Source organism: Aulonocara stuartgranti (assembly GCF_965226115.1).
Source record: "Aulonocara stuartgranti genome assembly, chromosome: 18".
In the NCBI taxonomy this organism is placed as follows: Eukaryota; Metazoa; Chordata; class Actinopteri; order Cichliformes; family Cichlidae; genus Aulonocara; species Aulonocara stuartgranti.
Window position 1 is genome coordinate 30337060 of NC_138954.1, and position 18739 is coordinate 30355798.

General features: G+C 39.7%; 1 protein-coding gene across 4 annotated transcripts in view; it reads left to right on the top strand.

Annotated features, from left to right (window-relative positions):
* Nucleotides 1-18739, top strand: part of ctnnd2b (catenin (cadherin-associated protein), delta 2b) — a 191990-nt gene that overhangs the window by 110244 nt on the left and 63007 nt on the right. For all 4 annotated transcript variants that reach the window (XM_082512621.1, XM_082512623.1, XM_082512622.1 and 1 more), the window contains exon 13: nt 15800-15932. In XM_082512621.1, coding sequence (XP_082368747.1) covers nt 15800-15932 — 133 coding nt within the window. The remainder of the gene's footprint in view (nt 1-15799; nt 15933-18739) is intronic.

Sequence of the window (18739 nt, forward strand, 5' to 3'; positions counted from 1 at the left end):
CATCCTACCAAAAATACCTTAAAGAGCACATTCCCTCCTCCAGGAGGTTACAAAAGAACCCAGAACAACATCTATAGAACTGCAGGCCTGACTCGCCACAGTGTTCATGATTCAAGAATGAGAAAGAGATTTGGCAAATGCTCAAAATGCTCAAAAACCATCCAGTATGGCTGAAATAAAACAATACTGCAAGGAAGAGTGGGTCAAAATTCTTCCACAGTGATGTGAAAGACTTATTGACAGTTATTGATCACTTGATTGCAGTTCATGTTGCCAAGCGTGGCACAGCTGGTAATTAGGTTTAGGGAGCAATTACTTTTTCACAGCAATGTATAACTATTAATTTTGAAAAAGGTTAAATGTTAAATCAAATGTCAATTCTTTGGTTTGAGACTTTGGAAGCCTCAGGTTTTCAAACATTAAAACTGAAACTGAAACTGTCATAAACACGAATCCATTTACCACAGTTTGTGACAACTGTATGCCACTGCATGTTATACTTGTATAACTATGCACGTGACCAATAGAAGATCTTGAGAAATAAAAGATCTTGAATCTTTCTTTCTGTCTAGCTGGTAGGCAAACATCCAGCAGTCATAGTAGGAACATAATAATAATAATAATAGAGTATAAAAAGAAAAAAATAAACGTGCCCTTTTCTTCCTCCACACGTCAGCTACACTACAATCAGCAGATATGAGTTTATATGCTGGGAGAAGGAAAGGGCAGTTTACAACTTTTGAGGGTTGAAGGTACGGAAAATGTTTTTGTAGCACAAAAGGACAAGAGCACGATGGTAAAGTGCAAACTGGATAACTGTATTATACTGCTAACAGAATTTTTAACTCTCTGCATACACAGACAGCATGCTAACACAAAGCTAGCAAAGAGCCGAGAGTGATGTTAACGCTGACAGTATGCTGAACCCCAGCCCAGCAGCCAGAGCCTAACTAGTAACAAAGGCAGTGATGGCTCAGGCTCGTAGATTTGAAGCATCATTTCTACCTGTAGATGTTTACTCTTATCACTTTGAAGTCTTTTAGGGCTGGTTTTAATTTATTTTGTCTGCTTTGTTTTCAGAATTAAAAATTAAAACAAAGATCTTGTGTGTCCTCATTAGGATGAAGAATTGTGTTGGTGTGTGGCACTGTAGTCCAATCAGTTATCATTAAGGAACAAATATTAACTGTATTCTTAACAGTAGGGTCTTTACCTTACAATCCAAATGGCCTTGAGGCAACTGTTGTTGTAAATATAACTGAATTAAATTGAATCATTGGTAGTTAGTGATGTAGTGTTACAGCTGCCAAAGAAAGCCTCTGCTCTTATAAAAACACATCAGGCAGGCTTATTTGCACCTGAACACACAACTTCTGGAGCAGAACATGTCCTTTGGGCAGACAAGACCAAATTGGTCAAATTTGTTCATATGGTGCTTGGTGTTGCATGTTTGGCCACCACCAAGCACCATATCAACACAAACTCCTCAAACACAAACAGCACAGTGGTGGAGGGGTAAGAATTTGGCTTGTTTTGCAGCCACAGGACGTGATGACCTTGCAGTGGTCCATTAGACCAACAGGACAATGATCCAAAATACAGCAGCTAATCAAGGTGTTGCAATGGTCCAGTCAAAATCCATATCACAACCTGATTGAAATATTGTCCATAAACGAATACCCACAATCCTCTTCTACAGTGTTAAGGTTAGAGAGACAAATAAAATCAGATAGAAAACACTGATTTCAAATTATTGGCGCTAAAGATGGTCCTACAAATGACTGACTCATGTGGTGTAATTAGTTTTCGCATACTGGATAGACTCCAGTCAAAAGTTTCCTTTTCGCCTGACCATATAAAGTCATCATTAAGATTTTTCATCATAATTTTCAGAGTTAATACTTTCCTTCTCGTCTTCTACAAAATCAGCTTCAGTAATGAAAACTATTTGATTTTTGAAGGCATGAAAATAGAATTTACATGAAAATGAAAAAGAGATCAAATAATTTGTTGCACTGATACTATCTGTAGTGACATAAATGAGGAAACGCTCATTAAACTATCTTTATACTCTAAAAGATTCAAACAAATTTCATTTACCTGATTTTTCAAGCCGTTCGCCAGCGTAATCTGGCAAATCAAGACATGTTACTGTAGAGACAGCATCTTATGTACTCCAACGCACTTCCTCCCTTAGGCTTCTGGTAATTTATGGAAACATTCATGCTAACACGAAGACAGATTTGTAAGAGACAGGATCTGACCCAATCCTAAAAGTGCCTGATTTTATTTCATGCTCTCCTGCACACTGAGAGTCTCTGATCCATACTCAGTTACATGGATAAGATGGACTCTGTGTGTTTGTATGTGTGCTTCTCAGCTTTGCCTGACATCTCCTGACCTTTCGTTCATCTCGTCCAGCTTCAATAAGCCAGTCAGTCAGCCATGCTATCACACCCTCACGCACACCAACAGTATCTTTGTAACCCAAACTTACACACACACACACACACACACACACACACACACACACACAAACACACACACACACACACACACACACACACACTTTTTCTCAAATTTTCTCCCTGCCTCAGTTTCTGTTCTCCTTCCCATCAAGTCAACTTCTAACTTTTTTCCTATACTGAAACTACAAAGATGTCACCCAGACATAAACAAGCACACATAGATTTAACTTGCAACTGCTTTAATGTGTAAGTGGGTTTGTGCCACAAAAAAATTCATTCATCAAATACAAATAGATTTCTTCTCAACCATAAATGATATATAAAGGATAGACATAGCCTTGATGTTATTGTTTTGGCCTTCGGCATGTTTTTCTTGTTTGAAGCTAGATGTTTCCATATCTGGATTTAGAGTGGACCGATAACTTTTTAGACCAGATTGTCAAGATGAATCCAAACTCTATGGATGCATCATATAGACACAAATGTCTCCTCTAACTATTGCAGTGTTTTGGTTACCATGGTATTGTCCTGAGTGGTAGTCTACCACAAAGTGAGATAAAGGGGTTAGTGAGGTATGTTGGCCTTAAAATCAGAATTATCGATGTCACAAAGGTGCTTTTTCTGTTGCAAGAGTAGATCCCCATAACTTATGCTCAACACATAACTTGGTCTGGAATGAGATGAGAAAACTAATCAGTTACATTTGTAGCACATGTATGATCAAGAATACCTATTCAGTCAGTAGAATTAGTTGCACTTTTATCTGGTGACAAACTAAAACAATTTCCACACCTCATTTTTTTAGGCTACGGGACAGAGTCAGAGCTGAACACACTGAGCAATCTTTAATGTTTTGTGCATGCAGTTTAAAGTGTGAGAGCTCTAATGTGGAGCTGTCATGTTAGAAATAAACAGGAGCACTGAGAGCACACTGAGTCAAATCACTAGATTTGAATTCTTGCAGCACCACTGTCTTCTCTCACTTTCATTTTACTCCAGAGTACACATCTCTCTTGTAGCAGCTCTTGTGTCTGTTGTCTTTTTCCACTCATCGATCCAGTTTCTGCCACTTATCTAGGTCACAGGAGCCTGTAGTAGTCTGTACAGACTGGTGCAGTGTCTACATCACTGCTGAAGCTGCACCAGTCCATCTGTAAGTCTCCTGCTCCACTCTTCCCTCACTCATGAACAAACCCCCAAGATACTTGGTGCAGTAACTTGTTCCCAACCCAGAGTAGGCACTTGTTGACTGAGGACCATGACCAAAGTCCACAGACCACATGTAAACTGGTTGGTCAAACTCCCACACACGCTCAAATATCCTCAAAAGGATGAGGAGCCGATCCAGTATTCCACAGCGAGGATGAAAAAATGCATTGTTTCTGTAGAATTCAATGTCCAACTAACTGCATGGACCTTCCTGTGGAGGCTGAGAAGTGTGATCCACCTAAACACACTGGAACACTCTCTCCATTCCATCTTCTTAATGGGGGAAACACCACCCTGTCCAAAGCCACAGTCACTCATTTCCACACATTGTTGCAGGAGTTTAAACCGTTAAAACCAATGTTAGCACAAATGGTCCTGCCACTTTTAGGTCAAACTTTTAAAAGTTTAAAAGAACCCAAATGTAATAAAATGTCTGTTTTCTGTAGAGCTCCATAACACTCACTCACTCTGTCTTCTCTCAACCAACCAGCAGGACTGCTGTGTGATTATTGTAATGACCCTAATATCACTGAAAAACGCAGAGTCGCTGCTTTCAGGAAATGTTGGAATTTTTTCAATTAAGCAAATGGTTCAGGAGGCTCCGGAGTGACAGATGTTGAAAAAAAAAAACTCTGCAAAACACCTGTCTAAAGGTTAGGCTTTAGAGGGTTAACTACATTAGTGACCTTATCCCCAGTGATGGCGTGAGCCCCCTTATAAACATCCTTACGTTTGAACACGGTGTTTGTTATGGGCAAACAGTGGTTAGCACAGAAATCCAACAACAAAACAGAATTTGGGCTCAGGTGAGGTGGGTCATTTCTCACAGTCAGACTCCTCCAGGTCAGGCTATCATTGTGCATATTAAAGTCCCCCAGTAGGACAATGGGATAACCAAATGGCTCAATTTCAGGCACCCAACTCAGGAAAGCAAAGCTGCCAGGAAATCTGAGCACTCTGAACTGTCATTTGGCAAGTAAGCACAGTCAACAGTCAAGACCCTCAGGATCTGTTTCCTTATCCAAAGGCAAACCTGGGGGATACAAGTATATCCATTCCTGCTCACAGCCTCTCACCAAAGTCTTAGACCAAATGCAATTCACAGTACCATTATAGAGGAAAAACCATACCTCGTCCTAGGGGTCACTGGGGCCAGAACCCTGGAGATGGCCCTTGGGGTAAAAGCACGTCGGTGAGGATCAACAACTTTTGGGGTCATAGGATTTTGCCTTTGCCTTTTTAAATTGGTTCCACAGTCAGATCCACTCCTGTCTTCAAAACACCAAGGTTTGTTTTTTTGTGAAGGAGTCGCTGTCATGACGCCATTAAATCAGCGGTCTCCAACCTTTTTTGCGCCACGGACCGGTTTATGCCCGACGATATTTTCACAGATCGGCCTTTAAGGTGTCGTGGATAAATACAACAAAATAAAACTAGTACTGGTACCGAAAAAATGAAGATTTATTCATAACACACGTGAAAAGACCCAGGAAAACCGAGTTAACGATAACAAAATAACGCTGAAAGCCGATAAAAACCCTGAAAACCACACATTTCACACCTGAGCCTCAACTCTTGCGGCCCGGTACCAAACGACTCACGGACCGATACCGGTCCGAGGCCCGGCGGTTGGGGACCGCTGCATTAAATGACCAATCGGTGTCATGTAGTAGACAATGACACCATTTATTATATACAGTTTATGGTTTTAACAGAACAAATGATAACTTTTATAGAGCATTTAATGCTAGGCTCTTTTTACCACACCGCAGTAGTGTGAGACATAATTCCATCTTCATTGTTTGCTCTTTCATAAAGAACAGATGACATTAAATGTTTTAAAGAGACAAACATCATCCCGGTTTGCTGTGTTTAAACATTCTTGATCAGTTACTATACAAAGAGCTACACCCATCAGCTGAATTTGATGTGGGCAGCTCCGCATGTGTTTCTGGTTTTTTTTCTCTGGTGCTAACGAGTACAACACTGGAGCTTGCGCTGCTGAATTCCCTTTTTCTATAAATACACTGTAATGTTTTGCTGTTAATCAGCCGCCTGAAGTTGTGCGATGCCCTGCTGAAAAGTTAATGCAGTGAATCAGCGCCGTTGTCAGTGTGTTTCAAATTCTCCTTCTTCTTTTCCTCCTTTCTTCCTTTTCTATCAGTTTACTCTGCAGGTTTCTACCTGTCGCTCCGTGTCTGCCTGTATTTCTGTTTGTCTTTCGGGGGTTGAGTCATCAGACGAATCTCCATTTCCCCCACTGACAATCCTCAGTAGGAGTGCACACACAAACATACCGACACAAATCACATAGTTCACTCTCTGCTTTCAAATCACTCTATTCCTCAAAAATCCTGACTCACAGGAAATCCTTTCAGCCCGATATGGCAGGGAGCATCATCTGCCTGCAGCCCTCACATCACAGCGCCTCGCCCCGCTTTCTGAATACATAATTCATAGATAGCTTATTTATTTACCGAGTTTAATTGTTGGGTTGCCTGCAGCCTGACATCTCGTATTGTGGTGTAAATGTTTTGGCTGTGGGTGACATGATCACGCACAGAGCCACACACACTCGCACACATACCTACGCAAGTGCTGATGCAAGATAGCCCACCTGGATGGTTAGGAACAAAGAGGGGATTGATGGTTCGACGGTACTTTGTCCCAGTCCACTGAGTCGCCAAATGAAATGTTAGGCTCTCGGGAGTCAGGCACATGCGCACAGATGCAGGCGCAGGTCCATTTACACAGATGTATCTACATATGTGCATAAGATGAATTTTCACAATATATACTGTGTATACTACTAGTTTTTAGACAAATCTTTGGATTTGTGGAATCTGCTGGGTCAAATCTGTCCTTGTAGGAAGAGCTCCACACAATCAGGAGTCTTTCTTTTGCTTCTTCATTATTCAATAAAATTTTTGAATTACAGTGCATAGTGCTTTCATTACCTATCTTTATTATTGATATACTTGAGAATCGGTAAAAGCTAAGGCAGAATTCCACATATTTATAAGAGCCTACTTTTAAACTCACGTCACTCAGTTCACTTTTCAGTTCTGGCAGAATTTCGTGTCTTCCACAAAAGCATTCGTCTCCAAATATGTTCTATATTCTTTTCTTAACTCTAACATTAAAACAGTGCAAACATTCCCTGCATGAACACTTTTGCCTGAAGTTCACAGATGGCTCAGTAGTATTTGCTCACCCCGCTGTGATGTTGTCACACAGTGTTTGGGACTGGGAGCACCATATTCTCTTGTGTTCTCTTTTCGGAAGAAACACACACAGAATGAAAGCGAGAGGGAGTAAAAACTTGTACAGCTCTGGGCTAAAGTTAGTGAATGAATGAACCATAATAGTACAGCTTTCTGGGGCAGAAAACCCTCCCACAGGAGACGGGCCTGACTCGAGTTTTTCTGCAACTGTAGGTAGAGTATTTTAGTGTCGGCTTCTTTCGGCGCACTTTTAATGATATCTTATATCATCTTTATGTTGTATGGGACACCCATGCCCCATACAGTACATAGACTATTTATAAAAGGGACATCATCCAGTGGTTTATAAATGCCCATTTTTGAGCCTTGCATAGATGCATTCCTACTAATTAGTGCTAAGCAATCGGAAAAAACAAACAAACTTGAATTTCATTCATAAAACTGCTGCTCAGAATTCTTGGATTCTGTTGATACAGTGAATCACACAGTAAACCCTTTTATCTGTCAGACATAGTGTTCAGTTTAGAGAGTTGAATCATAACTTAAAACTTTAATACAGTTTAAAAAGATGTTGTCTAAAACCCCATGCTACTGTATAGACTGTAAATAAATGATGGAAAGCGGCAGTGTGACATCACTTTGCATTCCACATTTTGAAGCTTTAGCCTTAGGATTTTGGCCAAAAACATGTTTCTTTATTATTATTATTATTGTTGTTGTTGTTGTTGTTGTTGTTGTTGTTGTTGTTGTTGTTGTTGTTATTATTATTATTATTATTATTATTATTATTATTATTATTATTATTATTATTATTATCCGATTGTTAAGTGATGACGTGACGAATCCTACTTCCGGGCCTAAAGTAGTCTGCGTTTAATATGGCTTTTGTGTTGTTAACATGTTTAATGTTATGTATTTCCTTCTATTTAATCTCAAAAAGCTCCTAAAACAGTCAGTGATCACTGTTGACCTCCCTTGGCTTTTATTACCGCTAATCATTTATTTAAGCTCAGTTTTTAAAACCTTAGGATGTAACTACAGCCCAGCCCATGCAGCAGTATATGAATGACTAACCTCGTATTGTGGATGGATTATCTCAGTTGTTCTCCTGGCTGAAGTTTGGTCCTTTTACAGCATCCTGCCATGCGATTACATTTGTTCCTGACCACCGAGAACACTCACGTTAACTTTTATCGAGTGGAAAAAAAGTTAGCTTGTTTATATTATGCTAACATCATTATATACCAGCTAGCCCAACTTCAGTAACCCTACAAACGTCACTGCTGTTTAGTTTTCTGTCTTCATTTATGCTGGAAGTGATAACAGAGCTGTACATTTTAATTTGTTTCCAAAACCCCGCAGTCAGGACATGCTATATTGTATTTAGATAGAAGCTAGCGAGCTAACTCCCTGCTAACTTCTAACTCCGTTAAATGTCATAAATTCCGTTTTCATGGATGCCTGGATGTTAAACTCAATTGTTACACCTGGTAGAGCAGAACGCTGATCATTTTATTAAAGATGAAAGACTTTAGACAGTTTTTCAACTCTCAGTAATGCAATAGTGATCGTTTGATATATGGACCTGCAGCGGAGTTTAGGTCCAGACACGGCTAGTGACGTCAGACTGAACAACCGGATTATTATTATTATTTGTGCTAGAGTTCCCACATTTGACTAGCAAGGAGGAGTGCTAAATTATCATTATCAGCTAACACTAGCAAGCTTAAGCAAGCATCCAGCAACTTGACATGGATGTCTGCTAATTAGTCCTAAGTTACAGACTAATAAAATACCAAAACTGAAGCACGAACTGGACATATTGTAGCAAATAGCAAATCACAGAATTTGTCAGATAATTGTAATTAAAATGATCCCAAGGGCTCCAACAGCTGAAACACTGAGGATAGCTCCAGTTCAGTTCAGTTGTATTTATATAACTCCAAATCACAACAACAGTCGCTTTAAGGTGCTTTAAGCTAGTTCAGGGACTTGAATTACTGAAAGTGAGTCCTAGCAGATGGCCACCAATTATAGCTCCCTGTTTCAGCACAAGAGTCAGTCAGAGTAACCACACCCTTAACTTTAAGCTTTTGCCATTATCCAGATGAAGGATTTATGAAGATACAAACTATCTATTTAGGCCAAAGCTATATTTAGAAATTTTGAACATGCTTGTTAATGCCGTTAAGTTGGGCTTTCTTTACATGGGAGTCTATGGGAATTGACTGGCTTTTAGATTTAGCCTCAGGTGGTCATTTGAGGAATTACAGCCGTTACAACATTTATTTAGTCCTGGAGGCTGCTGCTTGGTGTCATTGTTATAAAAGGAAATATTAGCTCTTTTTCTGTCATTTATTATTTATTTTTGCTCATTTTGTCTCAGAGGACTGACTCAGCAAGCTTCCAATGAATTGTAGTTCTTTCACAATGGCTTCAGTTTGCACTTAGGGAGATTGTCTTGTAGTCCCATATAGAATAAATGCATGTTTGTGTTTCTATACGTCTCGTGTGTCTCACACTATAGTTTATTATCAGTGGCTCCTTGCATTTTTCTCTTGCAACATAATACTAATAAATAAGTCCAGATCAAGTGTCCCTTACATTGCTTGTGAACTCATACTAAATGATACTAAGAGTCACTTAAGTCTCGTAAAAGTTTTATACTAGAGAAACAAAGATGAATATTTATTGTACAGCTGTTTTTCACTGTATGTGTGCACAACTCCGCAGAGCATCGCGCCTCTAGCCTTGGGTTGAGTTTGATCTGCTGTGATGGATGCACCACTTTTGTCTCTCTGGCCTTATTCTAGACTCTGGTGTGTGCGTGTGTGTGTGTGTATTCCTTTCTTTTTATGATGTATTTATGTACATTTCTGGCCAATTCCTGTTATGTCAAAATTTATTCACACAGTTGTGTCTTCTTTCTGTGTGTGTGTGTGTGTGTGTGTGTGTGTGTGTGTGTGTGTGTGTGTGTGTGTGTGTGTGTGTGTGTCACATTTTCTGAGCCTGCAGGATTACACCCACTGAACCTTGTCCCCTTGTTTAAGGGATAAGTGTTTATTGTGTCACATTTGTGTGTCTCAGTAGTGGCATGCCTATTCTTGCTACCTGGATTTTAGAAAGGGAGATAATGTAAGATACAAACTTAAAAGAAGACCGTGGATTTAAGAGATCACAGCATGATAAAAAATCTATTTAGAGTTATTGTGGTAGAGTGCCACTTTACCTTCAGGTAATGCTTATTGTTCGTCCACTGATGTGCAAGCAACATCTATGTGTTTTGATGGAGTAATATAAGTGAAATTGTTTCACCGGTGCACATGTTAAGTCCTTCAAACATCTGTGCCGACGGACCTCTTGTGTAGCTTATTATGGTATCCACGGCTCTCGTTGTCACTAAAATGGTTAAAATGTATGAGCTGAGTGGATAACCTTTTTTGCTCTACATCGAGAAAAGCACTGAATGTATTTGGGTGCATGTCAGGAAGTTAGCACCTGGAGGCAATTAAAACACCCAACTCTTGCAGTTACCATCACAAAGTGCACCCGATTCTGGTGTCACAACTGAGTCAGCTCACACAGTGGCAAAGCATGCTCATACTTTTAGATTTAGCTTAGCGGTAATTTTGTTAGGACATTATTATCTCATATTTCAATGAAGGATAATAGCCTATAAATCCTGTTAGATATTACATGAAAAGGATTTTCCTTATAAATCCAGAACTTGCCGGAGGAAGAAGATGTTTTTAAGTTTACAAATAATTCAGTGATAGCTGCTCATACATCCACAGGTGCACCGCGAATAGGAACATCTATATGCTAATTTCTTTTGCCTTAATTTGTTTTGACATTATGACACTGACAGGTGAAGTGAATAACACTGTGATAACAAGGGAACATTTTGTCCTCAAAGTTGAGCAGGAAAAATGGATACATACACACATTCAGTATACAGTCATGGGATATACTTTCAAAACTTGTCTTCTATTTAGACATTCACCACTTTCTATTAATCCGATCGCATCAGAGGATCCCATCAGATTATCTCATGGAAATATATTTTTTTATTGGACTAAATATCGTTTAGAATGAAAAAGATGCCAAATGGGACATTGAGCCATTATTTTAAAGTGTTAAACATGACATCTGACACAACTGCATCATAGATAGTTTTGTTGTATAACAATGTGACAAGGTGTTATCCCCTTTTTAAATTGCACACAGAGAAACAGTGAAGGGCAGAAAATCTGATGATCTTAAAAAACTGAAAAAACATATGAATAACAAGGATGGTTTCATATTTTAGCTGCGTTCCCCTAGTCTTGGGTACGCTGGATTTAACAACACTTGCCCATCCTTGATTATAGCTCCTCCTGAAAGACTCCTCTACCTTCTCTCCTCCAGATTTATTTTAGAAATTGAGACATTTTGTAATGGATTTCCAGGTCACAGACAGGATGACAAAGGAGACGAGGAGGAAAATGAGAAAAGGCCACAGACTAAATACAAACTAGGAAGGAAGGAACAGGTAAAGTCAGACAGGTACTAGCAAGGGGAGGGAAAACAACAGAGTGGAATAAAAACACAGAGCCACATGAAGCACTAAACTTCCAAATCAATCTGGGAGTAACTCAAAGAAGGACCAAGAATACATTCACAAACACGAGTTGGTTACAGAGTGGAGAAACGCAACAGTCACGGGGAAGAGAAACTTCAGCAAAATTTGAAAAAAATCTAAGAATTAACAAAATTCTTTGTTATCGGTGTACTTTAAAACTATAGTTCCTAGATGATAACCCTTAGACTCGGTCCTCTTGGTTTACTTGGTTTTTGATTAAAGTACACCGATCAGGCATAACATTTTGACCACCCTGACCCATCGAGGCGTGGACAGTAGATGTGTTGTGGTATCTGCACCAAGATGTTAGCAACAGATCCTTTAAGTCTTGTGTATTCTGACACCTTTCTATCAGAATTAGCGTTCAAGTTTTCAGCATTTTGAGCTTCAGCAGCTCGTCTGGTGGATCGGACTACGCGGGTCAGCCTTCGAGCATCAGTAATCCTTGTCCATGCATGACCATGTCGCTGGTTCACCACTGTTCCTTCTTTGGTTTCTGATAGATCACCCCACAAGAGCTGCAGCTTTCGACCCAGTCATCTTGCCTTCACAATTTGGTTCCTTGGGAATGTTCAAAATGTTTACTTGCTTCCTAATATTTCAAACTAACAAGGCTCCAAGATGAAGAAATAATCAGTGTTATTCACTTCACCTGTCAGTTATCATCATATTATGTCTGATCAGTGTAAATATAACATTGTTGTCCTGTAAAACAGAAGTATAGTGCAGCACATTTACAGTAAATGTACTTCTATAGTTAAATCTCAGCTCTCTTATCGTCTCTGTAATCAATTGCAGTTGACTACGATGACCTGGATGACTGAGAACCTTCACAGACAATTGCACTTATGTTATTGTTTTTTGCCATTTCATCAGTTTACATAACTAATCTGTCTGATGTAAGAAGCGATCTTTACTGATTATTCTAGAAGCTTCATATGTGCAGACGTCCCACCACCTCATAAAAACATAAACATACACACATGACAGGAGCTTCTTATCAGCCAGTTAACCTACTCAAGGTTATGTAATCTTTAATCGTATTTATTGCTACCGTATGTTAGTAACAGCAGGATTCTTCGTGTGGAGGGAAGCCATAAAAGAAACAGAAAGCCATTCACACAATCGATTTAAACGAAAGAGAGAAAACTGTTGGAATTTAAAGAGCGCAGGGAAACAAATAACCTTTGAAATGATTCTCTCTCCATTTTCCCCATTTTTCAAACACTGAGTTTATCCCATTGGGTCATTATGAAACTTCGAGACAAAAGCTTTCTAATCCTGGCTCTTCTGCACTGCCTTTGATGGTTGGGCGTGCATGCAAGTCAATGAGCGTGTATGCGTGTGTGTTCGTTTGCCGGCATTAGTTGTACGCTGCATTGTGTGTCTTGACTAATGCTGCCCTAAGCTGCACGCTGACCCCACGGCACCCGGCGATAAGTGCATGTGTGTGTAAACCTGCAAGTGTTTGTGCGCAAATGTTTACATTAGATTAGCCAGAACTGAAATTATCTCAGCGGGTTGTTGCAGCATCAAGAAAGAGATACATCAAAGAGAAATAGAAAGGCATGCAGCCTTAAACTTCTCATGACTGTCAGAAAGCTTCAAATCAAAGAGTAGAAAGGTGCAGGTTTAAAAGAAGAAACAGCAGGTGGACTCTATCAAACACAGCAGAGCATATGGCGAAAGATGATGGTAGAAATTAGTATCCGGGAAGCATCAGCTCCTCCTCCCAAATCCCAAGAATATTAAATCCCGCTGTGGGACTAAAAGTTTGCACCAAACAAAGAGCCGGCGCCTGCCTTAGTTGGTCCCAAGAAACCGCTGCTGTCAAGGAACTGCGATGCTTTTGTTGGCCTACATCGATAAACCACGCCTCCCTGTCCACAATCCATCCAGTCCTCTGATTCCCTCGCCGCGGCTTTATTCTTTCACATCACATCTTTCTCACGTTAATCTGTGTTTCTACTTTCGTGCCAGCACCCCCCACATGTATGTGTAGGGTTAGTGAGCTTATTGTGTTTCTGTGTGTGTGTGTGTGTGTGTGTGTGTGTGTGTGTGTGTGTGTGTGTGTGTGTGTGTGTGTGTGTGTGTGTGTGTTGTCTGTGTGTATAAGCACGCCTTTTAGGCAAGAGCACTAGTAGACCTCTGGTTGGACGCTAAAGCCAGGGTAGCTGGGGGAAATTAAAGTAAGGACTTATCACCACAGAAGGAAGAAGCTCTTATAGGGGCTCAGTAGCTGCTCAGTATTCTCATTGCACAATAGAAGCCATAGTGGATTGTACCACAATACACCGAATGGACGCTCTTTGGGAATTTCTGTTTTACATTCTATAAAAAAAACTGGAAAGTTTCGAAGTTCATGTGTTTTTGATTTATGACTTAACTTGCTTCTCTTTGTTATACCCAGAGAAGATGCACAAAATGAAAGGATGAACGTCAGGTTACTTTAGAAGCAAAGGCGGTGCGTTTTGCAACATCTTGCATTTGTTAGGCTGCAGTTTTTGTATCCCTGTGTTTGCTTTATGACATATCTCTAAATGTTTGACTGTGTTCATTAGACCTTAGCAGTGCTTTTGGAGTCCACAGGATAAAATGTATATTGATCTAGCACAATGGGCAGCCAGAAAATGCACCACATTCACTGCAGTGAGTTTGCCAACTCCATTCACTGAGATGGATTTTATAGACAACTAACAGTGCCCGGCCTTCGCTGTTAGTGAGGGCCTGGATTCTAGAGGAGGGAGAAACCGTAGACATTTCTTTACAGCCAAATTAAAGCATTGAGTTAAAAAAAAATGACTTCTTTGTCTGAAAACGACAGCAAGTCACATTAAAAATGTATGCATGCACGCAGCCTGCAAGTCCTTGGGCTTATTTGATAGGGTTATGTTTTCAAAAAAGCAACATAGAACTATTAATTCAAGCTGTATATTTTTTTTCATTTCATATCTTTTTTCTTAAAAGCACTTCTTTCCTTATCGGAGAGGAACAGCCTTTTACCATGTTCTGACTGTTGATGTTATATAGTTTGTGACGCATGTGCTTGGAACGTAATAAACTCAACAACCAGCTGATCCAAGCTGACTTGGCCAGAGCGTGAATGAGTAAAAAAACAACTACACATAAGAAATATTAGAATAGAGCCTGTTGTGATGTTAAAAATATCGGCCAAAATATTTAAATATGAGATTTTCAAATCAAGAAATTCCAATATAGGTCTTAAAATCCTCTATTGATCCGGCTATGATAAGAAAAGAATGAGACCTTCATTTTTAGTTGTGTTTTCTACACAGTACAATTCTAAACATCAATAAAAACGCCAGGAATAATTTTTGTTTTGGTTATCAGCATGCTGATATTAACAGCCATATAACCGTTTTATTTGGTTCTTTTGAGCCAGTTCTGATATTTAGATGAGTGTTTAATCATTAGCTAATGCTAAGCAAGCTTGATTAGCAAGCTGCATCCATAAACCATACAGATTTGTTGGATGGGCTGTGCCTCAAAGGAATAATTATTTATCAGATAATTCCACAAACCTGGAGATGCCTGAAACTGCAGATGGCTTCCACAGTTCTCAGTAGAGGTTTGTTCTTTGGTTTTTTTAGCATTTGATTTTTCACGTGTTCCACAAAGGAGGCCTACATGTCTGACTGTGACGCTACAGAATACTCTGTAAGTCATGTGTGGAAAAGTGAAGAATATGTTGACAAAAATAATAGAACACCTTTTACCAGTGCTTTATTTTACCTTTAAACATAGTTTACATTTTACATTCACACACTAATGATCTCATATTTACTAATTTGCATAACCGAGGTAAGCATTTAATTTATGTATGACATTTAGGTTCCTCACTTGTTGTGGTAAAGGTCAAATCATTCAGCCTGTGCTTATGTCCCAAACCTAAATTGGCAGGACTTTAGTGAACTGTCACTTGGAAACAGTCACCTGGTGACGCGCATCTTTTTTAATATTGTGCTGAATAATTTCACCCTAAATAAACAGTTATTGTAGATCACTGAAACAGAACAGAAATCTCTGTTTATTTAATGTGTCGTTTTTTCCCCCCCTTTTTTTCTTTTGATTTATTCCAACTTATTATGCTTCTCTTTCTGTCTCTCTGTCTTTCTTTCTTCCTTCTCCGGTAAGCATTTTAAATCAGGGTCACAGTAGGGAGGCAGGCTAACAGGTTCAGCTCCGCACACACATCTCTATCTCTGCATTCATCAAAGCATACTATATTTTCTCTCTCTCTCTGTGTCGCTCTGTAGGGAGTTTGGCTGGAGGGATCCAGAGCTGCCAGAGGTGATCCAGATGTTGCAACATCAGTTCCCATCAGTTCAATCCAATGCTGCTGCTTACCTCCAGCACCTCTGCTTTGGAGACAACAAGATCAAATCTGAGGTATCAATCACTGAGGGAAACCTGCACAGACACAAGATTCTCACACACGGAGAAATTAAATATGTCATATTTAATTGACATAAATTAAATTATTTAATTTAATTGATGTCATAGCGCTACAACATAATGTTGCTTACACACACACATGCATGCTTTAACTCTGTAAGTTTAATCAGAACACCCACTGAAATTCTCTCCCAGGGCTTCCTCTGGTGCAGATGAACATTAAGGTAGAGTTTGAGTAACGTTCTGTGGTTTGCTGAACATTTTTTCGTCAGTGCTTTCTGAGCTAGGTGCTCTATGACTCTGCGTGTGTGTGTGTGTGTGTGTGTGTGTGTGTGTGTGTGTGTGTGTGTGTGTGTGTGTGTGTGTGTGTGTGTGTGTGTGTGCTCGCATTAAAAATGTTTTTCATACTTATGGAACAGACAAATGGTGAAATAATACTGCAACTTCTCCACGGTGCTTTCTGTGTGGATTCACCAATAATGTTCCTGAAGCAGACTGCCTGTGGTCATTCTAGCATTGCAGCGCATCAGTTATCTTGCCAGCGGGCCTTACTTAAATTACACATATTGACATTTTGGAACAAACAGTAGTCTTTATTTACATGGCACCTCCACAAAGTGCTTTTTTCTGAAAACAATCTACAGCAACATAACATTTTAAAAAGAACACAGTAAAGAAAATCAACTATATATTGAAACAATGTATGCAAAAAAAATTAAAATAAGAAGTGACTAATTTTAGATAAAATTGTGAAAACTGGATAATCAATAAAGCAGTTAAAAGCAACCCAGAAATAACAAATGAATGCAGAATGCATCAAAACAAAACAAAACGGCAAAGTAGCAGATAAGTACGCCTGCTTTTCACTAGAGTTTTTTTAAGACAGACCCAAGTCTCTGATTTGTCCTGATTGTCTGTAAATGAGTTGTTCTAAATGCACCCAAGCACCATCATCTTTGATCATGGGTCACCATGAGAGAAAACAAAGTTTTGAGTCTTTAAAGCCAAATATATATCGTTTTTGACTATTCTTACGGTGGCCCTGAAAGATCAAACACACTGCAACCAGCTTGGGAAGTGATGATAATATTAAATCAAAACATACATTATCTGCATCTTTTTCTCCCTCCCAGCACAGAAGAATCTTCTGCTTCTTTTAAGCGTGAATCAATGCGGTCTTTCCCGTGTTTTGCCTTCAGTCACTTCCACGGCTATTCCCTCACGCTGCTGTTTCCCCCAAAAACACTCCTGCTGTGAGAGTTGTTCCAGCTTTTTTTCCTGTTTGCTGGTGTTTTCTTAAGTCGCAGTGTGTTTGACCTCTCAGGGCCACCCTATATTCTTTGTCCGTTACACCAGAAGATTAAAACACTAAACAAAGTAAATGCTAACGATCAAAGCATTCATTCCGAATAGGTCTGATGCTCGGAAACCCAAAGGATCCGTCGCCATTGTTTGCGGATGCTTAGGAGCGACTTGAGGAACATGACAAAGAGTCCAAAGTGGAGCAAGATAACACAGAACACCCCCAGATGGCTGTGTTTGCAGCACAAGGGGGCCCTACCCAGTATTTAGACAGAGGTTTTGCTGTTGTAACAGATTTATGTCTATTGATGCTGTTTTCCACCACAGCTGTTTGCTAATTGATCTAATTAACTGAAAGCCCATCATGCTTTAGGGCTGGTCTGGCTGTCCTCGCATCCCGCACAGTGTTTTTTTGTATTCATTTTTCCTCGGAAGTAAACCTGCATGCAAATAGATGCCTTTGTTGAGTTCACTAATGTAATGTTGGCGCTTGTGAGTTCAACCAAGAGTAAAAAAATAAAGTCTTATGTAATTTGTATGTACTGTACCAGGTGCCATTGCTCTCTAACACAAGAACAAAGATAAAGCAAGCAGGGGGTTAATTTTAGCTGAACTCCTCCTGAAGATGAGAATTACAGCTGCTGTTTTCTTCCTCCTTAGTCCTCTTTTGCTTTTTAATATGAACGAGTTAGCTAGTGTGTTTTCATAGAGGGAGGAGAGGAGCTATGTAGTACCAGAGACCAATGTGCAGATCATAATCATGCCACATAATAAATAACTTTATATGATAAATGTTTTATGAAGCTTAAGCACAAAAATCTACACATTGAAAAATCTGGTTAATTTGTTAACTTATTTAGTCCCTAATTGGAATTGATGAAGAAGGCTTTCTCTCAGTGTTCTTCATTCAGGATAAAGAACACCTGATTAGTATCACACATTGTGAGAAATCAGATGCTGAGCTGGAAGGCGGTGAATCTGCCCAGTTTCTTCATAGGAATCTTTTATGCTTTTCTCGGCATTATCTAGTTCTCTTTGTTGCGGCAAGTAATGAAGAGAACTGCAGTATGAAGTATGTGTCTGCACTGCAATATGTGAAGGTGTTGCTGAGTGTAATGCATTACATCAAGAAATGAAGATTGAAGACATGCCTTTGTTCACAATAAACTCTGCCCCAGTCGTGCGCACCTGCAGGAGCTCCGCCACACTGCTCATCAGATGGCATTAACTCCTCATTACGAGCACTTAACCCAGTTTTGCTTATAACTGCGTGCCTACACTTGCTCCTCCTGTCCTTTGGAGCCATCACTGCTCAGTGTCTTGCAGAAAACAGTTTCATCTGTCTCCTCAATGTCAACTCAGTTCAGCTCTGTTCACTTTATTAATCCCCATGGAGGAAATGGATTCGAGGGCAAACAAAGTTCTTCAAACAGCAATGAGCCAACAGGCATTAAAAAATAGAGTGAGGGAGAGACGAGGTTGTGTAAGATGACTGATGA